Here is a 24,592-nt window from a genome sequence, read left to right as displayed (position 1 = left end):
ACCTGGGGTTGTATCTACTTTATCTGTCTTTGGGACTCTGCTCAGGTGTGCATAAGGGCAACTCCTCTGATAACCTCCCAGCTCTTTTTGGAGACTAATAGCCATATAAACTCATTTGTCCTTTCCATTTCCCCCTTTTATTCAGGTCAAAAAGCATTTTTAACTCCTGGTATTATATGTAGACTGAGATATTCTGCTGGTCCGAGTTGACCCTTTTATTCAAGGTCATTTTCTAGTTACATCATCAGCTGGTACTTGGTAGTAATCCCTCGGCGTCAGGGAAGCTCATCCCTGGGAGTCATGTCCCACGCTGGGGGGAAGGCAACACATTTACATGCTGAGTTTGGCTTCGAGATTGGCCACATTTGAGCAACATGGAGGCTTTCAGGAGGTAACTCTTAGGCACCCTGCTGCTCTAGGCCTTGTTCTTATTTCAGGTGCACAGGCTCACAAGCATATCTTATTTCAGGTGCACAGGCTCACAAGCATATCTTATTTCAGGTGCACAGGCTCACAAGCATAGTCATTAGTATCAAGGGCTCATTGTTGGACCTTCCTTCTTTTTTGGTCTTTGCTGTTGGACTTGCGGGATTGTTGCTGTTCCTTTAGGGACTATGATAGAGCTCCCCTGGCTAGGTACCCAGCACTCCCTCAGTTGTTGTTTTTAATTGTAACCACTATGAAAATATCTAAACATTTTTATGTACCCTAGATATATGCCCTGGACAACTCCCTGCCAACCATGTGTCCTCTGTCAATAATATCCCACCCTAGTATTCCTCCCCTGCCATTGTTGAACCTCTCTGTGATCCAAAACTTCCTGAAAAATGAAGCCCAATATATTGCCAGGTTCCATTAATAGTAAAATGGAATATAGTGATGAGTTTAAAGGTTAGATATAGAATACATATTAATTTAGAAAAATTAAAGTAAAAATAAATTGGGGTATCAAAAAATTAAAAAATGCAAAAGCTTTGTTTTTGATGTTTTGCCTTCCATCACTGCAATAAGTGTTGCCCTGTTTGCAAATTGGCAAGGCAACTTCTTCCATCTCCTATTTTAATGTAACATTTTGTGTGATCTATGTATCTTTTAAAAATAAATAAAAAATATATTTAAAAAAAAAAAAGAAGTCAAGGTTGAACTTTACTCTCTGAAGGCACTCGGAGAAGTAACAGGTTCAATCTTTATTAAGGCTTCTTATATTAATACTTCCAGAACATTTTGTATGGACTTACAACCACCAATCCATCATTAAATACTGCTTTACAGATCATAAAAATAAAAAAATAAAATAATTGCCATGTTTAAGCTGAACCATCTCATGGTATTTGCTTGAGCAGCCCAAGAAACTGAAACAGTTGAGTAGGATTGAAATTATCTCATTCTGATGATACCTCTTTCAGAAAACTTTTTTTTTTTTTTTTGGGAAGCAACTAAAAATATTAAGAGAAATAATTTAATGGAATAGACAAAGTTGGTTCTTTTCTATGGAACTATATGGTTCCTTTCAGATCTTTCAGTAGTGGTAAAGAGAAGAACAAGCCATACTCTAAAAGACTATATCCATGAAGATATTTAATAAACATTATTCCAACTCTATTTTGTACTATCCTACAATTGATTTGAATGGGCTTAACTAACTATTCATATCTTCAGGTAAAGTAACGACACAGTTTTGTTACTATAAAGTAAGAAAATTCCACCCATAATAGCTATTTCTTCAATTTACAGAAGCCCAATTCAATATACAACTAAGCAACAATTCCGAAATCTTCTTTGGCAATGAAGCACAAAAGCAGGAATAGAAAGTAGACTTGAAAATTATCCTATTGCTCGTTTGAAAGAACATCCTTCCCCTATACCCTGACCCTTTTCAGCTCTGAGTCCAAAGTTATTACAATGCATTGTTATCTACCATAAGCTATCCCAGCACAGCCAAAAAAGGAAAATACAGGGAACAACTCAGCATAGCTCTTTCTAGAATACAATAATCCATCCAATAGAAGCACAAAAAATCATATATCAATCATTTTTAAAATCTAGAAAGGAACAAGTGCTGATAGTTTTAAGATTTTTTTCCTGTTATTTCTAATTCAGAAAGAATTAAACTCAGAATAACAATAGAAGCGTAAGAACTTCAACTGAAAATGGAAATGTTAAAAGTTTTTTAAAGTTTGTGACCATTATATGCTGATATCCTATCAAAGTAAATTGTCAAAAAGTTAACAAAAATATATATATAATGATTATTCTGACTTTAATATAATTCCATAGATTGTATATTGCCTTAGGAGCTATGCCTCTGTGGCTGAAATTCGGGAGTTATTTAGCAAATTGGCTTAGCTTTTGTTTTCCCTGGGCATATAGCTATACTACATTTCTCAGTTTCCCTGCAGATGAGGGTGGCCATGTAAGGGAGTTTTGACCAAGACTATATGCTCAAAAATGATTCACACCAATTCTAGGCCCATAAAAAAATAAATCTACGTGACTGTTTCAAGTTGATCTCTGGGATAATGTCATCCTCTAAACTCTGCATGGGGCAGAATACCACAACCCCATCCTCCACAAACTCATGGGACTTTACATGAGTAAAGGTCAGCTTCTACAATCTTAAGCCACTGTATTGAGGAGGTTTAGATAATGATGCTAATGAATCAAGTACAAAATCATATACAATTTATAAGTACCATCTGTTCAACCAAAATGTAATTACTCATTCTTTCATTTAACAAATAGTTATTGAACAGCTATACATGCTAGACAACAAAGGTATTTGCTTTATATTGATGAATAAGGTCCCTGTTCTCATGGGGCTTATATTTTAATTGGAGGCAGAATAGAGAAGGAGAGATAAAGTGAGATAATAAACAAAAAAACAAATTAAACATCATAATTTCAGGGAATGGGAAATTCATGAAGAAAATTATATAAAGGACAAATGAGTATTGCACTGGAATAATGGAGCAGAGTCAGCTTCTAAAAGTTGGAGAGTCACAGAAAACATGAAAACAGGGCTTTTCGTCATTTCATACACTGCTGAATTTCTAACAACTAGAAAAGTTTCTGGCATATATTAAGAACTTAATAAATATTTATTGAATGAGAACAGCAATAGAAAAGATCGTAAACAGGGAACCAGGTTGGAGTGTTCAAGGAAGAGACAGAAGGTGAGGATGGCCACAGGTGTAATGAGTTGGGTAAAATGCTATGAGCCAAACTCAGAGAGGAAGTAATAAGGAGCTTTATCCTACAGGGTCTTGCAGGCCATGGTTAGAGGTTTGGATTTTCCACTTAGTGTGACAGGAAGCCACAAGATAACTGTAAACAGGGAATACCTTGATCTTATATATTTTAAAAGTCTCTTCAACTATTACTGAAGAATATACTATGGGGATCAAAAGTGGAAGCAGGGATGCAGATGTGGTTAAAGCAAGTGAGCTCCTGCATACCACATGGGAGGTCCCAAGTTAGGTTCCCACTGCCTCCTGGAGAAGACAAGCAAGAGAGCGAGCTGATGCAACAAGATGATGAAACCAGGAGATACAAAAAGGAAAAACAATGAGAAACACAAAAAAGCAAGAAGTGCAGGTGGCTCAAGCAATTGCATGCCTCTCTCCCACAGGGGACGTCCCAGATTCAGTTCCTGGTGCTTCCTAAAGAGAAGGCAAGAGAGAGCACACAGCGAATGGACACAGAGAGCAGTGAGTGCAAACAATGAGGGGGATGGAGTTTAAATTAAAAACATTAAAAAGTGGAAGCAAAAAGACTAATTAGGAGACTCTTAACTAACTAGAAGTTCAGGAAGGAGACAATGGTGGTTGGGAAGAAGGCAAGAACATTCAATGTAAGAAAAGTAGACCTATTTTGATACTGGCACTCACAGGGCTTACTGCCAGGAGGGAGTAAAAAATTAAATGATTCCTAGCTGGGTAGATGCCAGTACCATCAAATTAGTGGTACCCAGTGTGGTGGGGAAAAACAGGAGAATCTGGTTTGTTTTCACACCACTCCATTTTAGAAAGGAAGTGAACATCACATTATCATAGGCAAATATCCATATTTATTAATAACGTCCTGTTTTTTCTTCTTCCTACATTTTACATTAGAAATTCAAGATTCCATCCTTAATTCCCTTAAAACTGTTTTCATGGCTTTTTGTTATTGCTGTTGATGTTCTTAAGAATCTGATACTTGAGATGATTCTAAAATCTGTCTTGCATTACCTCTATCTTGAACTTTACACCTGACTTACAGGCAACATCCCCTTGGATGTCTATCCTTAACCCATAGCAAATCCTTTAAACTTCTCTCTAAAACCTATTCTGCCTTCTGAATTGACTATCTCACTCATCTACATAAGAAGCTCAGAAAAATCTGATTCTTTTCATTCTTCAAGCCTCACGTGCCAAGTTAGCCAATATGCACATTCCACTAAGCCAGAATCTCTCAAATGGGCCCCTGACTTTTCATGGCCATGGGCAGAGCTGTGCAGAGGCCCTGGTCCTTTAATTCCTGGGTAAGGGAGGGACCTTCTGATGGGCTTGGCTCTCTGCAGTCTCATTTCTCCACTCCAGACTCTACATCACTGAGTCTGATAGTTCTAAATCCAAATTCTGATCCCTTGTTCCACTTAAAAGTGTTCATTGGCCCCTGACACTTCCTTCAGGATAAATCTCATTTACCCCAGCCAGAGAGTTAAACCTTCTGGGATTAGGTACCTGCCTACCTTTCTTGCCAAGCTCCCCAGTTCATTAATCCATAGGCTGTATATTTGGGCTCTTAGCAGTCTATGCTAGTCCCTGAAGAAGCTGCTATGAACTTTCCTAACACCATGCCCAAGTGCTGTCATTTCCGTGGGTAAAATATCCTTCTGCCCTTCTCTCCCTGTCAGAGTTCTATCCATTTATCCAGCATTAATGCTGCTCCCTCAATGAAGTGTTCCAAAACACACCAGCTAGAACTAACCATTTCTTTCTCACAACTCCACAACACTTATCTGTATTTCAAAGTCTTGCCTGGATTGTACATTTTTAAGTCAACTGACTTATCACCACATATCACATTCATAAAAGGCCAACATATACATCAGCAGAAAACCACTTTCCCTGAAACACTCTTCTGTACATATTAGGCACTAAAATTGTTACTGAGAAAAAGATAAGCACCCAATACTGTGGAGAATTATTATTAACTCAATATAGAATGATCAATGGAATTAAGATACATACAATTTGTGGATGAACTGATTAAATAATTAATACAATCATTACCATGGTGGATGATCCCATTTTCTAATAATGCTTGTCCCAGGTGAACACCCTCCTCAGGCCTGTGAATCTCACCAATTTCCAACAACCAGGACACAAATTCACTGCAACAGCAATACATTGGGAAAGTTAAATAGTTTTTATCCAGGAAGACTATCTGCGCCACACAATCAACAAGCAGCTATGAAGGAAGTCTCAAAATACAAAGGAATATTAGCAGTGCATTTCAGCATAATTTTTATGCATATGTAAGAGCCACAGTCATTTAAGTTGGACTCTATTCTAGAAAACTCATGCCAATATAATCAGGTTTGCCTAAACTATACTGTTCAATTTACTGAGGTCTCTAATAAACACAAAATAAAAATTTTAGAATAGCTTGAATTATAAGTATACTTGCCACATAAAGACGAATTTGGGGATTAAGGGAATAAAACAGACACCAGAAAGAGTTAAAACACAGAATTTAGATAAATTATTCAAAGAGTTAAGCTGTCTTTTCTGTGGCTTTTTAGGCAAAGAGAACCAGTGTGTTTGAAAATCCAGGAAGGGAAAATTTTTAAAAACAAACCTGCATGTCCTATGCAGTAGACAGAAATCTAAAGATGACCACCCACCCACTACCTTGGCCCACGAAGATTCCCATTCCCTGGTTTTTCATTCAAATACTAATTTGGTACTTCTGTGAAGGGATTTTGCATATGTAATTAAATTCCCAATCAGTTGACCTTAACATGTAAAGATTATCCAGGTGGGCATGACCCAAACAGTTGAGCCCTTTAAAGCAGAGAGTTTTCTCAGGCTGGTGGCAGAAAAGGAAGTAGGGGAGATTCAGAGCAAGAGAAGGGCTGGACAGGCTGCTGCTGGCTTTGAAGGTGGAAGGGCCCACATTCCAAGGAATACAGGGAACCTTGAGTGCTGAGGGCAGTCCCTGGTTGAGAGCCAGCAAAGAAACCTCAGTCCTACAACTGCAAGGAACTGAATTCGGGCAACAACCTGTATGGACCTAGAAGTAGATTATTCCCCTGAGCCTCTGATTCAGAGCCTAGGCCAGCCAACACCTGAAATTCAGCTTTCTGAGACTCTAAGCAGAGAATCCAACTGAGATTGCCTGGACTTCAGAACTGCAAGCTAATAAATGTTTTAAGCTGCTAAGGATGTGGTCATTTGCTATGCAGTAATAGACAATTAACACACACCAAAAGACATAGGAAAGTTTTACTAGGCTGTTTTGAAATTTTTAAATTACTTGGTAAATTCTTATTGAGTTTTATATTTTACAAATAAAAAACTTCACCATGTTTATGTTATAAATGTCTAACATTCAAGTTTTTAAACGAACTTATTAATATATTTTAGAATGATTTTCTTTTTGCAGAGGCCAGAGAAGCAAAATTGTGGAAAACATCAGGAAATTGTTTCTCCATTTATTTCAAAACCAAAAACAACACAAATGGCTAAGTTAAACAATCAAGGGACATGGAATTCTAAAAATAGATGCCTAGTCTAAAATATACACTTCAGGGCAGGAGAAACCATTAAAGCACTTTTTATTCTTTTATAAAATAAGTACCATCCAGAAGAAAGGAAATAAAAGAAGGTAAAATACAGCATAATGATTAAGATAATGCATTTTGCAATAAGACAACCTGGACTCAAATCCCATTTCTGCCTCCACCAACCATATGACTTGAGTCAACAAATTAAACTCTAAACCTCAGTTTTTCCATCTATAACATAGAGATAAGAATATCAGTCTCATAGTGCTGACATGAAGATTAAATGGGGTGATTCTGTGTCAGGAACTTGAAATGCCTAGCACGTGACACATGGTAAATGCTAGTAGTTAGTAAATGTGCTGAGATGGTTGATACACTATACCTAGAGCATATTTCTCTGCTCTGATGTCACCAGATTCTTGAAAATGTCACATTGAAATGAGGAAAAAAGCATAATTAAAGTATTGGTCTAAATTGGGAGTCTACCAAAAAAAAAAAAAAGGGGGGGGGGGAGGAAGGTAAGAAAGGAAGTTAATGAGGAGTTTTATAAGGGACCTTCTCAAGTAATAGGAAGATCCATCAATACTCTGCAAAAGGATCATGATGCAGGTAGAAACAATTTTCAAGCTTGGGCTATCATACTGAGGTAGTGTGATGTTGTGGAAAAGTCCACAATAAAAACAGCTAACATTCACTGAGTCTGTCCTATGAATCAGGGGTTTTGATAAATGCTTGACATATCATCACAGTTAACTATCACTACAACTCTAAGAGACACTGTGAGTAAAGGATTAACAAAACCCTGTCTTCTAGAATGACAAACTTGACCCTGGGTTTCTGGCACTGTTCCCCTAGAAACCTGGTAAAGGTAGTGTTGTCAGCTGTGTTACAAAGCAGTATTGCTGATGGTGAACTGAGCCCTGACGGCTAAATCACGTAACTATAAATACCTGGTGGGAAACACAGCTTCCAGTAACTCTGTGGCAATTGGGCATGTCCCTGTAGTAACTTGGAAATTATGCCCATGGCGTTGTCATAAGATATTGTCTCCTTTGGGGCTGGGGGCTTCTAAGCCAAGGTGGATGCACACCCACTCTTCTCCTGGCCCATGAGCTTTTATCACCTGAAGGACTCCAGACACTAGCTGGAGGCAGCTGTATATGCACTACGGTAAGGGCAACTCCCATCAACATACGGCTGGAGGCTGTCCTGCAGGCCAGTGGTCTCCTGGCCTTTAGCCTTCTGGGGGAGGGGGGTGACAAAATATGACCCAGGGTTATTTCATGCATCTGACTAGCTAGTTAAGAAGACATTGGTAGGCGTTGCAGGTAGGCACTGCAATCATGTCCAGTTTTTTAAACGAAATAGAAACTTAACTTTCCCAAATCATCCAACTATCTGAAGGCAGCTACACTTCCCTGCAGCCCCACACTGCTTAAACCAGGCAGGAGTGCACCTAAAACTGTCTGCAGAAACCAAATGATGCACAGGTATGGGTTCTAGGCTGAAAACCAAGGCAACCTTCTGCCTCTTACCTTTCATTCAGCCCCTTGCGTGATATGTTCTTTCAGACCCCTCACAGAGGTTCCTGACTAAATACTCTCTGAATTCTGAATTAAGTGATAGTTCAGACTGTGTGTCTGCAGCTTTCTAGTCTCCCCTGATTTTCTGGACCCACTGTCAGCTCTTACTTACAGGCCCTGCACACATGGCCATGCCAGGCTAGCCATCCTATTCCAGTCCAGGTGAGCTGCCAGCCCCTGCCTTTTCTCCCTGGGTCAAAAATTGTTGAAATCATGAGTGAATGGGTGGATGATGGCGGCCTTAAGAATTTAGGTCATGACTCCTGGCTCATGTCCATATCTTCATCCCCTCTGTCCCAGAAATGTTGACAGAAAAATAGTGTTCAAAAATGCTTAGGGAAATATTTTTAAATTATTAATTCTCATTATATAAAAGTTAATATGTACAGTAATGAAAATATGAAAAAAATGCACCCCAAATAGGAAAGAAATAATATCCCTAGACAACCAACCCTACCTTCCTAGAAAGCATTTAGGGAACGTTGTCAGTTTTCTTTTTCTGTCTTTGATCAGATTTCCTTCTTTGCACATCATTTTATAAAGTTTTTCGCCCTGTTCCGAGATCATCACCCAGGTATCTTGCTCCATTCCTAGTTTTAAACCTATCAGAAACAAAATTAAGGACAGGTAGCTGAAAGAACTCTCCATTAATTCACTCATGCCTCTTTTAAAACATTAAAACAAGCATCTTTTGCCTGTCTGCTATGTGCTGGGGACAGCGGATACACAGTTATGTAAGATTAGACACTATTTTTCAAGAAAGCTCATGGTAAATGAAGAGACAGTTGAGGCTGGATCCTCATAAACCACACAGCACCTCTGCAACAATGGTGTCCTCAAAGCACACAGATCCAGGAAGAGCTGCTGGATCTCAGCCTCCAGGGATCCCTGCCTGGCCAGGCACCCTTGTGCAGGGTTAGACTGGCAAAACTGGACAGTGGCCCTGGAGACACACCCTAGAGGAATCACTGATTTAATACTGTGATGCAAGAGAGACATATTCCAGGTACCTTGCCTATAGCTGAGAAACAGAAGGCACATGTTTGAATGCACAAGGATGAACAGGTATTTCCAGAGAAAGAAAGTAGAAAGGATTAACAAAACTAACTGATGTGCAACGGTAAAGGAGGGGACTAGAGTCCTAGGTTTTAGGTGAGATGAAGCGGGAGCATTCGGCAGCATCCTCAGTCAACCTGCTGTTTCAACTTCCTTCATCCCTTAGGGCTGGGGAAAACTTGTAATTTAACTTGCAAGGCTAGGGGAGGGAAGAGGCGAGGAAAAGCAGAAAAATGCAGGAAAGTATTATTTTAGAAATGAAACTTTGAGGGCAGTTTGGGGAATAAATTGAAAGTGGTGAGTTTAAAAATGGGAAGATCATTAGATACGCTGTGCAATAGTTCAAGCAAGTTCAAGTCCCTTAAACAATAGCAGGTGCTCTGTGGTGAGGAGGATGCAAGCAAGATATACCTAAGAGATGGTATTGAAATGGCACAGTCACTGATGGGTGTAAAGGAAAGAGAAGAAATCGGGATGCCTTCCAGGTTTTGGATTTGAGTAACTGAATGGGCGGCAGGAAAGCAATGGGCAGAGGAATTCAGAGAAGGTGGAACCAAGCACTGCCCTTGCTGTGTGTCATCTTTCAGGTGGAGTCCAGAGGTCAGCTGAAGAGGTGAGTATGAAGCTCAGGAAAGACGTCAAGGTGGGACATAAAGATGTAGAAATTGGCACTGGAGAACTGGAAGCTAATCCAGTGTAATTAGGAAACCCAGGCAAGGAATTTAGCAGTGGAGAACAATCCCAATGCTGAAATGCTGGCAATATTGACACTTAATCTGTGCATGGGACTAATAGAAAGTAAGCAAAGGGGATGGACGAAAAACTGTCACAGAGGTGGAAGAAACATTTGGATTATTTTTAGTTGTCTAGCTACAGAATTTCTTACTAAAACTTTTTCACAATGCAGGAGCCATCCAACATTTTTATCATTAATAGCTGGTGAGTCATCAATTAAGAATAAAGTCTGATAAAGGTAAATACCATAAAGAGTTTTATAGAATGTAAATTTTTCTTCCTTTTTTTTTTTTTTTTTTTTACTTTGATGTTTTTGTCTTGGATGTTTCTACATATAAAACCATTCTGGAAAAAAATAAAGGTTCAGCCTGATGGAAAATTGAATTTACTTTTCAAATGATTTGCTATGCTATTTGAATTGATTGGCAGATTCCACAAATCTTAGAAGATTTCATTAGTTATACAGTCATATCTTCTGCCTTAAATATTTCTATCTGGTTCTTCATCTAAGATTAATCAAAGCATTAAGTATTTGAAAATGCTTTGTGAACTCATACAAATTTATACTATGAATGTTTTAATCAAGGTAGAAACTTTTTACATCCTTCAGATGAAAACATCTGAAGACAGAAGAAAGGGCTCCATGGGTTCAAATTTTATCACCAATGAGGTCTTTAATTCCTGGATCTCTGGGAAAAGGAATAAATAGTGTTGCATTTTTAAAAATCAATTATTTGGTAAAGAAACTAGGAGTTATATAAGCATATCGATTTCCTAGATGAATTACAGAAATATGTTTACCTATAAATAACCTTCACACAAGTGAATATTGCCAGGCCAAATACTTTTTACATATCTTGGATAAATACATGAAGCAATTTGGGTTAGGACACATTATGTGAATAAGTTATTTCCTAGGTTATACGACATTAGATTCAATGACATTCTAACAATTTTTCAAAGTTAATATGTATCCCCAAAACCTTTAATCTATAATTAATATGAAACTAACATATTTAGTCTAGGAAGTTTCAGTGTACTGTCAAATGCACAGAGAACAGCTGAAGGTCCTACAATCCTGCATCACATTATTAAAGCTTCTCTCTTAAAGGACAACTTAGTGGTGATGATTTAGAGATGGCAAGAATAATGTTCAGAAAAAGTGAAGCAAATTTTACAGCAAGGGAAAGCACTGAAAAGAGACTGCCAGAAACAATACAATTATTTTGCTAACTAGAAAAGGTTTTCCTTTTCTTTTATTTTAGTTAATAAGTAAAGCAATATCGGATGTATTCCAGAAGCATTTTAGTATGAAGTTTATATTGCATAGTAAATCATAGTGAACATCACACTCTTTTCCACTTTCAAATAACTTTTGCCTATTTTCTGCTCTCTTGCTAAGTTAAAAACTTCACCAAGTAGACTAGAGCCCAATTCAGAGGCCTACCTTTTCGCCGCTCTCTTTCTTTTAAAATAGCTTCAAACCATTCATGCTTCTCTTCAGGTGTTTTTGCCATACACACGAACCACTTATTTTTTGCTGTGTTATGTATCTTCCATCCATTAACAACAATGTGGCCACTACTGTGGAAGTCAGCTAGAAAGTGAAAGGCAAAAGTGAAGGAAGAGAATGTTAATATATAATAATTTATGCAAAGCCACCATTCAATTCACAAAGGAGCCAAAACCATTCTATTATTCAAATAACTTTACTATTTGAGTGTATACATATATATATACACACACACACTCACAAATATTTACACTTTATAATTTTCTATAGGTATATTGTGAAAAGTTTTTAAATTAAAGAAATGCTTACATAATGATGTAATTTATACTCAGTGGAACACTTCTAACATGCAACATGGAATCAAAATGAGTGAAAGCACTCATTTTCAAGAATACTGTTAGAATTTCTAAAGCCTAAAAGAAGAATTTTAAAGGAATTTTCATCTCCATAATCAAATATTCAAGGTGTCAAGACTCATTCTGGGAGGCAGACTTGGCCCAGTGGTTAGGGCGTCCGTCTGCCACACGGGAGGTCCACGGTTCAAGCCCGGAGCCTCCTTGGCCCCTGTGGAGCTGGCCATGCGCAGTGCTGATACGCGCAGGGAGTGCCGTGCCACGCAGGGGTGTTCCCCGCGTGGGGGGGCCCCATGCACAGGGAGTGCGCCCCATGGGAAGAGTCACGCAGCGTGAAGGAGGGTGCAGGCTGCCCAGGAGTGGTGCCGCACACGCAGGAAGCTGACGCAGCAAGATGACACAACAAAAAAAAGGGACACAGATTCCCATGCCGCTGACAACAACAGAAGCGGACAAAAGAACAACAAGCAGCACATGGACACAGAGAACAGATGACTGGGGTGGGGGGCGGCAGGGGGGGAATGGGAGAGAAATAAATTTAAAAAAATAAATCTTTTAAAAAAAAAAGATTCATTCTGATTTTTCTAATATTCCCTTGAAAAATTATTCCAGGTTTCAGAGATAAGCTATATTCCCACAGAACAATGATCTATTATTTAATGAATTGCATAATAAGAATCAGAACAAAACTATAGAACATCCTAAGAGTACACTTACCAAAGCTGCAATAAATGGAACAAAACAAACTCCAATCCATTACTGTTACACATGGTTGCAAAATACACACTCTCTCTTTAAAAACTACTTCATTCCATATAATTGGCATGAACTTAAAAAAAATTTCTTTGACAGTGAATTCGCATTTGATTGTCTTTTTCAAAATCTCTCCATAATTTTGGCTAAACTGTTAAGCTGAATTTTTAAATGTCAACAGCAAATCCTCTCCAGTAACTCTGCCTAATAGGCGGTAGAGAACAGTAATGGTATTGTAACCATGCCTTACTCATATGACAGTTCCCTTCCAAGCAAAGATTCCAAAATGGAAAAACATATGACAAAGGCCTAAATCAGCTTCTGTGCCACATAAAGTGACACTTTGCATCCATCCCACTTAAAGTCATTAAGCAGTCATGATTGGTATATGGGGGGGCAAACCACAAAAAATTAAAGGTAGTTTAGAGAGAAATGACATTGTGGCACTGCACATTTTTTTCTCTATTTTATTTGATCAAAAAGTTGTAAGTGCATTTGGACATGCTTGGCACTTGTCATCCTATAATCTGGCTCACATAAACCTTCTCCTGAGCTTTAAAATCACCATATATTTAACGTAATCAGACTAATACTTCCAAAAATGCATGATCCAACTGTGCTGTAGAGGTGTGGGAGATTTACAGTTTCTAAGATATATGAGCCAGGAAAGTATATAGTAGATATGCCTGTATTTTATATATGGACCATGATCTTATGAATAATCAATAACATTTTTGATTAATATATATTATTTATTCAAAATGGAAGAGGACTTTCTCCCATTAGGAAATTAAAGCCTATTTTTAAAGTCAACTTTTGCACTTTGCTTCTTACCTTTATATGTTAAGTTCATGTTTACACCCTATAGAAAATAGTAGAACACAGGTTTTGGACACCATTCTTTCTACCAAAATCAGGTCTAATTAGTTAAATATATATCATAGCACTACAGTTTCAAAGAGCCTACCTTCCTACAAACAATGTTATCCCTTTAATCATAACTCTAGAAAAAAAGACAAGTGGTCTGCATAATAAAACATTGGACTTGCTTTAATTTTGTTTGTTTTGTTTTGTTTTCAGGAGATGCCAGGGATTGAACCCAGGACCTCGAGCATGGAAAGCAGGCGCTCCAGCCACTGAGCTACACCTGCTCCTGTGGACTTACTTTAAACTAAACATATAGCACAGTCCTCCCATGGAACACAGGGGAAGCCGGTGATGTTCCTGACACTGCCCAGGTATGTGCCCTGGGCCAGCCATCTCTACAACCTGGTCTTCCTTCCTTCCTTTCCTGCTGACTGTAGTCGGGACATTGCCCTCCTCACACCCCGAATGCCCTTCAGTATTTCTCATCATGACATTTCTCAGTTCAAAGCTTTTGGTAGCTCACCACTGAATCAAGTCAAAACATCTAGACCTTGTTTTAGAGATTCTCCTTAATCTGACCCCAGCCTATCTAACTAATTTTCCACATTGTTCCAATGAGTTCCCTCCACTCTTTTCTTGTCATTTTCCTTGTTGTCCTCTGAATACTTACAAATTAAATATTCCCCAGTACCAAGACTCTCATCAAGCTACCCCACTCTCCTCTCTAACTAGTCAACTCTCACTCATCTGTAAAGCGTACCCACCTCTTTCATGATGCCAATGTGACCAGCCTGGGTACTTTCAAATTTCCCTTAGAAACTGCACAAACTAAGAGCCAACAAATGAGCATTTAACTGCATATGACTATTGCTTTATATAGATTGTAAGGACATTAACTGAAAAATCTACTACCTCAAGTAACAGTTAATTCCTTCACCAATATAAAGATATTTTGAAAGAACAGCTTGTGTCCTAAAATAATTTTAAATGAAGGGATAATGCACCTTTTTAAGGTTTATATGGTACTACTTAGTATCTAGCAAGCTAATTAAAAAGGCCATAATTTTAGATAAGCACACACACATATATATATGCATACATATGTACACATACATACATATAATTGGCCTTGAAATGTAATATATATTACATATTTCATAATGATCTAAGTGCCAAGTTATCAGTGTTCAAAGAAAACAGCAATTTTTATTTCAAAAGACCTTGTGATATATAAACAGTACCATGATTTATTAATAGCACATTTTTCAGTATCTTTGTTCATCAAAGTAAGAATTAAACTTATTTATTATAAACAATCTCTTTAAGACCATGGTAAAGTCTAACAATGCTTTGTCGTTAGAAGGAAATAAAAATATATTTATTGAATACAAGAATGAAGACTTTATTAAATGATAGGCATCTGCAAGCACAATGGATCTAAAATATTAATTTTAAATAAAGTGCAAAAAAGAACAGGATCAAAATTGCCATTCAGTAGGTGTGGAATATCCACGTTCAATAAGCTCTAGTCACTGATTTCTTCCAAAAAGAGAAAAATCCAAGAGGCAGCCATGAACAAGCAACTAATTACTTCAAAGCTACATAGTTTGAAAATTCCTTACTCACAGTGCAGCACATTTTGTATAAGGAGATAGGAATTTTCCAAAACTGATATAACTATAAATCTCAGTAGACCTGATGGTATCCTTTCACTAACTTTGAATTTTAATAAGAGAGACACAGACAAGTATTGTATACTCAGACTACAAAACAGAAGAAACTTCCAGAATATATTATTCAGAACATCAAAAATTTTAATTCTCAATAATGTATTCAATCCTCATTCTGGTGATCAACAGCAAAACGTATAAATTCCTAAGGGAAATTTTTAAAATTGCAATTTACGTACATTATGAATATTTACTATTGAGATTTTATTTTATAATATGCCTTTGATCTTATCATATAGAAGAAAATGTTCTTGCAGCCAAAATAACAAGATATCATTTTTTATGGCAAAAAAAAAAGCAAAAACAGGAGCTGTTTTTCCCTTTTAAAACTTTAAAAAGGAGCTCATTCTCTTGTAGATATTTTTTCATCACCAAATACACTCCCTTAAAGTGATATCCTGAAAGTTCAACTGTATTAGGAAAGAACTATTATACACTTAGTAACTCTTTCAACATTACAAAGTTAATTTTTAATTGAAAATGTATTCATTCAAATTTATAAGAATCTATTAGTGTTGCTAAGGCAATGATTGATAGTATACAACAATTTATATTCTGTTTACTTGAATGATATGACATGAAGATAAAGATGAGTATCATTAAGATAATGATTTTTAATTGAACAAGGATATGAAACTATAGAGTACATGTTTATAAGAATTTTTTATATATGCATATAATGGGAAAATGAAGTATTTTTAAATCTCATTTACATGTCTTCGGATGATGGGATTATCTAGAATTTTTCTCCTTTCTAATTTTCTAAAAAGTCTAAATTTTATTTAATAAGTAAAATTAATTTTTATAAAAACAATGTATTCAATATCTTAAAATGTTTTAAATATTTATATTAAAAATAAATGAAAAATTTTTATCTACTCACATTTAAAGAATACCCTAGGAATAAAAAATTGCCATTTTACCCAATTCAGATTTAACAATTGTACTAAAATCTACAGTATGCCCACCTCTGAAATACTGAACACATATTCTAAAGCTTTACTTATTTGTCCTTTGTCTAGTCACACAAATAAGCTAGAACTTATGAATGATCTGGGGGCTATCATCTGAATGACTTTCTAAGTCTGTACGATGAAAAGCACCAAGAAAATTAATTCTAGGAAGTTCAGTAGCTTTCCTAGTATTGCTCACTGAAATGAGTATTGAAATCTAGAGAATGGTAGACTGGAAAGTTGGCAACAAACTCAATGGTCACCCTTCCTTAAACACAGGGAATAATGAATAACAGATAAATTAAAATAAACAAAGTTATATGTTTCTGCATGCCATATCATAATTTAATTACAAATGTTTTCTATACTAAGATATAACTATGATATAATCCAAGTCTTTAAGCATTATAAATAAAATTATAATCATATTTATTTATTTCTGAAAGAATTTGAGATAGTTACATATTGGCTGAAAGCTTATCTAGTCTCATTCCAAAAGGAATTCTTTCTTCTGCACATTCTTTGCTAAGTCAACTCAAATAATTTTACTTAGAGAAAAAAGCATTTTAATCTACAGAATACAAAATACTCTGTATTCCTATAATATATTCATATGGATGGGAAACCAAAAAATTTTCCACTAGAAATTCTAAGCATGCTTAAAAATATACATCTCAATTTATTCTTTATTGTTTATACCTAAACATGCTGTTTGCTTGTAGTTTTGGCAATGGGCAGATTAGCTTGATGGTATCTGCCCAACCATCATTAACTGATGTGTGGGGAGGACTGACCCTCATTAACTCATGTGTGGGGAGGACTCACCCTCATTAACTCATGTGTGGGGAGGACTTGGCCCCGGAACTATCAGTTCTGCTCAGACCTATCAACCCCAGAGCTCCTATCATAGATTATAAAGCACGCAGATTGAAAGCCTGAGCCCATTAATAAGAAATGAAGATGCCATGATGGAAATGACCAAGGCAGAGAGGGAGAAAATCGGTACAGCGTTCACACTGCATCTTAGAACCAATCAAGCAAAATTAATCTCTCCATGCTGCTGCCTCATTCCTTCACTGCTTGCCATGGGTTCCCCACAGGTTTAAAACCTGTATGGAGCCTCTGTGCTCCTGTCTATTTCTCAAGGCATGTGCGTAGGAGCCTAGCAAACTTAACTCTAGTCCATGTTCTGGACTAACAGTTGAGTAAACCTGGAAAAGTTACGTCTTAAACCTGCTCTCATTTACATCATCTGAAATATTAGTGGGGTTATATTAGTTGATGTTCAGATCTCATCCATCTTCAAATACTCTATTTTTTAATTCCTCTAGAGGCCTAGTGGATACACCCATGAGAAAATTTAATTTTCCTTTCAGGAAGCTAGAGGAAGGCATACAATTATAACTGCTATTAGTTTAGAGTCCTTAAAACATCTTTTTCAAAATGAAACCATTTCCCTTGAAAACCTCAGCTGTAGCTTAACAGAATGTCATCTATAGCCTATTAAAATGAAAACATTACCTAATAGAATGTTCTTAGATAAAAATTTAAAAAGCAGTACAACTTTTATCTTATAGATTATAAATATAATTCTTGATATAAAACAATGAAACCCAGATTCCAATCCCATTTCTGAAATATTTGAGCCTTTACCTTTTTATTTGATTTAGGGGATGGGGGTTGAGGGTTAGGGAAATTCTTTTTTTCTTGTTAAACAATACAATAAAATCCATAAGATATCATGAAGGGTTGAATTTGATATTTTGAAATAAATAAAGATTTATTTTGATAGTTTGAAATATGAATTAAAAAAAAAACTCATAATAATAGCAACTTTCTGGGTGCAAATAAACTGAGCTGAATTTTAGAACAATATTCAGTATAGAATACATTTGACAAATATAAGTGCCCACTATACATGGGGTATCATAGTAGGCACTGGGAATGCTCAGGTGAACAAAATGACTATCATAGGAGAGGATGACAAGAAAGTAACAGATAAACATGGGAGGCAAATTTGGCTCAACGGATAGAGCATCCACCTACCACAAGGGAGGTCCAGGGTTCAAATCCAGGGCCTCCTGACCCGTATGATGAGGTGGCCCACGCTCAATGCTGATGCGCACAAGGAGTGCTGTGCCACGCAGGGGTGTCCCTCATGTAGAGGAGCCCCACGTGCAAGGATTACACCCTATAAGGAGAGCTGCCTCGCGTGAAAAAAGCACAGTCCTGCCCAGGAGTGGTGCCACACACATGGAGAGCTGACAAAGCAAGATGACACAACAGAAAAAGACATAGATTCCCGGTGCTGCTGACAAGAATACAAGCGGACACAGAAGAACACAGAGCAAATGGACACAGAGAGCAGACAACTGGGGGGGGGGGGGGGGCGAGGAAGGGGAGAGAAATAAAGAAAAAATAAATCTTTAAAAAAAAGAAAGTAAACAGGTAAACACACTGTTTATGCAATTATGCTATAAAAGAATAACAAGGATATTGTGATAGAAAAAATTGATGTGTACTTGCTGAGAGGGGCCTTCTTGGGGTGGCTTGCTAAAATCTCCTGGGACAGTAACCTTCAATCTTTAAGCTGAAAGCCGAGTCATGAAGGGAAAAGCATGTATGAAGGCAGGCTTTTGTAGAAAAGGCAGAAATTCATTGAAAAAAGAGATAACAATAGCCAGTATGACTTTAATAGTCAAGGACAAAATCCTCACTTTATCCCTAAGTCATCTCTTCTTTTTTCAGTCATAATATCATTTTCTTCACATACTAGTTTCTTATTTTTTTAACCATTTTTTACTTCCAGCTCTTTTTATAACTATTTCATCATGACAGTATCACAGAAACCTGCAAAACACTTCCATTTAGATATGGGAATGATTCCTGCAGCTCACTTTTATTACCCTAAAATTTCTCTAAGTAACCTTGGAATAGTTATTTGCAGCCAACTTCCTACATGTTACTTATGTTTGGTTAAGGGGAGAAATGTCCCTAACTGAAAAATTCTAAGTCTAAGGAATTTCCAATGAGAACTGAGCCTTGGAAGTCTGTGCCAAGAGGCTCCATCTCAACTAACTTGCAACTGAACATTTGGCTCTGCGGCACCCTGTGGTCCTGCCAATCCATACCACCAGGGTCTTAGGCCCTGCTTCCCAGTGCCTCTCTTCCCCAGGTATCACACCCTAGAGGCTTGACTCTTACGTGTACCAACAGGACTTTTTCATGGGATCGAATCCAAGCACGATTTGCATAAAAGCTCCACCCAATTTCACTCTCCTAGGATCTCAATCCCTTGCGTCCTACAGAGAGGGCCTCACTTTATAACAACGCCCCAAAGCTCCTGTGGTCTTCTATCTCTTTATCTTGAACTCCAGCTCCAGTACAGTGCCTACATAGGCTCAGTAATCAAAGTAATCATTACCAAAGTTCACTTAGACTACCAGCACAGATGGGACCACCAGCGACAAGACACACACATTGTCTGGTGGAAAAGGAAAGAAGTGGGGCTCAGAGGGTGAGGGTTCAATGTCACAGGAAGTGATGCAAGAGACCTGTACCACAGAAAAGCATAAAAAAGGAAGAAAACAAGGAGAATGCCAGAGCAGCACAGGAAGGGCAGTTTCATTTGGGGAAGATGGGGCCAGTGGTGCACAGAAGAGGGATTCTAAAGTGCCTCCTCTACAATCTGAGTTCCTCCCAGCCCCTTTTCAAGCACAGTGTGGGCTTTGGGGTGTTCTCTTGCACATCCATCTACTGAGACAAGGTTGCTCTTAACATTTGAAAGAAATAACTTATTTCTAAATGTCTCCAAATAGTCTTCTTAGAAAGCATTAAAATGAATCACTACCACCTTATAAAAACAATGTATACATTCTCTGCTATGAAAAGCTAGCCTACTAAATCCCACTTAGCATGGGAGCATTTGCAACTCTGTTACAGTCTGCTACATAGAGAGGGATTTGAAAAGTAGGGATTTCGATTTGTGTAGGATGTCTGGCAGCTCCACCTCCATCCCACCATTAGCCAATAAGGAATTCTCCACCAGTTCAGGCACCATTCATGCTTCGCTCATTGAATTTCTTGTCGTCTTAAATGCAGCAATCACTGTTCACTATTTTAAGTATCTGACAATTTATCAAGATCCAGAAATGTGCATAAAGAAATGGTGTGCATTTGAAAATCTGTGCCTCTGACTACTCATAAATAGTTGTCTCCACGCTGGGACATGGGGATGATAACAGAGGTTGTGTGGGAGGGGGAGGAGCTAACCTGTGTTCTAATCCCAGGTTTATATTGAATATTATAAAAATATTTTTCTATATTAAAGTAAAAGTCATTTAGTAATAATTAATATATTTTACTTCACACCCTATCTTTTCTCCTGGAAATGTATCTTTGATACTGTAATTAAAATCATTCAGAAAAAATGTGACTCAATTCACCAAGCATGCTTTAACAAGATTTTTTCTAAATAGAAACAACACTTCAACTTAATTTTACTTAATGTTTGTAACTAATCATGATGCCATGAACTTGCTTGCAAAAGTGCTTACCTTCAAATCTACAAAACAAAGGTGTTACTACCTTTGAGTAGTAAGGTACTTAAAATTACACAAATAGCCTTCAACCTCAACTTTCCTCTACAAGCAAATTAAGGACCTACTTCTATTAATAAAAGATGCACAGGAAAAAACCCATATCTAGAGTTTGCTAAATTCTATGACACATAGGAAAAAATATTCTCCAAAAGTCATACTTATAGTTAGAAATCATCATATAAATTAAAGAAAGTCAATTTATTCATTAAATATACTTTATACCAGGAAATGTGATTGTTCTATGATTAAAACAAAAAGGACATTTTCAGATAAGACACTAATTAGTGTTTTTCTTTGTAACTCTGTTTAATCCTAGTGTATTTCAGCAAAACTAATTTTCCACTTTTACAACTGTCCTCCACTCCCTTATCTTACCTTTCTCCTCTCTCTACTTCACAAAGTATTTCTAAGCTCTAACGCATTGCAGATGAATGAATCCAGAGAGAACTCTGTCTCAGGAACAAGTTTCCTTTTGGCATCCACTTTAAGGGACTCACCTGTGCCATCATCCACATTCTCCACTTCCATCACTTCAGTGTTGATCCGCCCACGAAAGAGGTACCGGTATCCATCTGTGGATGCTTTGCTATTCTTCAACCGTCTTAGAATGGAGTGAAATCACAGATAAATGGTTACTACATTTAAATTCAATGAAAATCAATGTTAAAACTATATTTTAAGAAATTCTTTGAGATGAAAGACGATTCAAATAATGACAGATGAAGTTAGGATACTATTTTGTGTGTATGTGTGATTTTTTTTACCTGTGTCCTCCCACTTATAACAGCACTGGTTATTTTACAATATTTGACATATGGAATCATTTTTTAAATAAAATGAAACTTTGGGCAATTGACAGGGTATAGATGGGAGGATGCATATGTGCTTTTGCTCAAAAAAGGGCATCAAAGTTGCCCAAATTCTGAAAGATGCTAAGAAAAGTTGGTTATTGTCAAACTTCATACATGTTTCTTTTAACTTAATTTCTCATTTTTCAGAAACTAGCTGGTAATTCACATTTCTAAAGCTGTTGTAAAGATGGATTAGTACTATGACCTATCTTCAGTAAGGCACTGGACGTACCAAAGGTTGAGTCCCAAAGAAATTAACTGAGCATTGTCCAGCTGTAAAACTGTTTGCTTTTATTGCATAATAACTGTGTACTTTTTGGATAAGTCTGTTAACACAGTCACGATCCTTTACAAAGAGCTTCATTATTTTTATAATCATCCAAAATATTTAAAAACTTGTGTATGGTATTTCCAATACCAACTTTACTCTTAAAAAAGTATAGGCCATGTTAAAAATCCAGGTTTACAAATAAGCATTTGTAATAATGAACTGAGTAGTTATGTTTGTATTTGAATCAATGCCTATTCAGGGGAGATGGTTTTAGTAAGTGTTTCTCTCAATAATTAAATTAAAGAAGAAAGATTCTAAGACATGATTCAGGGAGATTAAAAGAGGCTGAATCACTTGAGCTATTTCATTTGACCAAAACTATTCAATTTGACATAAGTGTGTCTAAAAATTCAATATATTCAAATAATTATCAATGTATTGTGATGTAGACACAACTAGCAAAGGTTAAGATGCAAATGCAGGCTAACTGCAATGCCTACATCTTCCTCTAGTTTGCAGTTAAGACACTGGCCATGGAAGGGAATAAGGAGGGTACAAAAGTTGCTGACAAAAGTGCTTCACATCCCTGGGTTCTTCACTAGAGCATCTCTGAAACCAGATGACTTTCCATGGAAAACTGCACATTCCTGTCATATCTGTCCTTAAATCCTCATCTGAATTTAGTAGTCTTTCATTGCTACTAAAGAAAACTAATTAAAAAGATGAATCTGACTGAAGAATTTATCATTCCCAAACCTTCCACCCTGCACTCCCTATGTTCATTTTGAAAGTGGCCTCTAAATATCCTTTCTTAGTGAGCCAAAATCAATGCTAGAAAGTAGGACTTCAGGTCAGGTAACTATGGAAATTGGCATCAGAGGAAGCTGAATATAGAGAAGAATGTGGAGCTGGTTAATCACTGGGTATAGAGAACTGATCTTCTTTCAGTTAGAAAAGAGTATCATGTCTTCTTGCAAATTAAGAATTTCTTATAATATATGAATATATACATCATATAATATAAATCATACTCAACGGACCATTACACCAGGCCCTTGATATGGATGATTGTACTTATGAACCTTGTTCTTGTGAAACTTAGCCTAGTATTATATATTACCTAAAAGTAATTATATATATTACCTTCTGAAAGCCTCCTTGTTCCTCAAATGTGGCCTCTCTCTAAGCCAAACTCACGATGTAGATTCACCACCTTCACCACCCCCCAGCATTTGGCCATGACTCCTGGGGATACGCCTCCCTGGCATGGAAGGATTATTACCAAGCCCTGACTAATGATGCATCTAGAAAAAGACCTTGACTAAAAAGGGGAAATATTAAATACAAATGAGTTCTTATGGCTAAGAGATTTCAAAGTGAGTCCGGAGGTCTTTCCAGAGGTAATGCATGTACACATCTCAGCATGATCTCATTGACTGCCACATTAAACAATGCCTCAAATGGTGGGATTCCTGACGGCTCTAGAGACATCTAGCCACTATAAATAGGACAGACAATCTCAGGAATCCAGCACTCTGTCAGTGGGTCTTACTTTTGAGTTTTTGCCCCCCAATGTAACAGAGTTAGCTTATTTATAATTTCCCTACACATGACTCTTGTGCCTTTTATTTGAACCTAAATTTGCCCTACATTTGTTAAATATACGTCACAGACTTAAATCTTCGGTCTGTTCATATGCCAACTGAGCCCTGAATCTCAGCAGAGTTGCAGCCAATACCTACTTGGACTCACCCAAGAAAACTAACAAAAGGATGATGATGAACAATGCCCATGATTTTTAAAAAAGAGAATATCTACAACGGCAAGCACCACAGTTCTTTCTATATGCCTCACAGATCTAAGCTCCCTTTCAATCAGAAACAGAGTGGGCATCACAATCCCCAAATCCGAATGAACAATGGACTAAAGTAGACTTATTATTATTCTATTAAAGACCTATTATTCTAGCAATAGAAGAACTTGTATCATTAATATAAAGGGAGTGGCCAGCAGAGATTCAGAGGGGAGCAGAAGGAAGACTATATGTAACATGGGGACATTTTTGGGACACTGGAATTGTCCTGCACAACACTACAATAACGAATACAGGGAAGCAGACTTGGCCCAATGGATAGGGCGTCCACCTACCACATGGGAGGTCCACAGTTCAAACCGCAGGCCTCCATGACCTGTGTGGAGCTGGCCCGTGCGTAGCGCTGATGCGCACAAGGAGTGCCATGCCACGCAGGGGTGTCCCCCACATAGGGGAGCACCACACGCAAGGAGTGTGCCCCATAAGGAGAGCCACCCAATGTGAAAGAAAGTGCAGCCTGCCCAAGAGTGGTGCTGCACTCACAGAGAGCTGACACAACAAGATGATGCAACAAAAAAAGAAACACAGATTCCCGGTGCCGCTGATAAGGAGAGAAGCGGCCACAGAAGAACACACAGTGAATGGACACAGAGAGCAGACAACTGGGTGGAGGGAGTGGGAAGGGGAGATAAATAAATAAAAAATAAATAAATCTTTAAAAACAATGACAAATACAGGTCA

The 24,592-nt window shown here is 37.4% G+C and overlaps 1 protein-coding gene across 1 annotated transcript in view; it reads right to left on the bottom strand.

The window, feature by feature from the left end:
• The window catches only part of PREX2 (phosphatidylinositol-3,4,5-trisphosphate dependent Rac exchange factor 2), a 328,672-nt gene that overhangs the window by 192,641 nt on the left and 111,439 nt on the right, over nt 1-24,592 (bottom strand). Inside the window, exons 8-11 of the mRNA XM_058275621.2 lie at nt 21,414-21,517; nt 11,594-11,743; nt 8,813-8,957; nt 5,277-5,377 (exon numbers count right to left, since the gene is read on the bottom strand). Coding sequence (XP_058131604.1) covers nt 5,277-5,377; nt 8,813-8,957; nt 11,594-11,743; nt 21,414-21,517 — 500 coding nt within the window. The remainder of the gene's footprint in view (nt 1-5,276; nt 5,378-8,812; nt 8,958-11,593; nt 11,744-21,413; nt 21,518-24,592) is intronic.

Source organism: Dasypus novemcinctus, chromosome 14, assembly GCF_030445035.2.
Source record: "Dasypus novemcinctus isolate mDasNov1 chromosome 14, mDasNov1.1.hap2, whole genome shotgun sequence".
NCBI lineage: Eukaryota > Metazoa > Chordata > Mammalia > Cingulata > Dasypodidae > Dasypus > Dasypus novemcinctus.
Note: the sequence above shows the minus strand (reverse complement) of the source record. Positions and strands in the feature narration are given on the sequence as shown.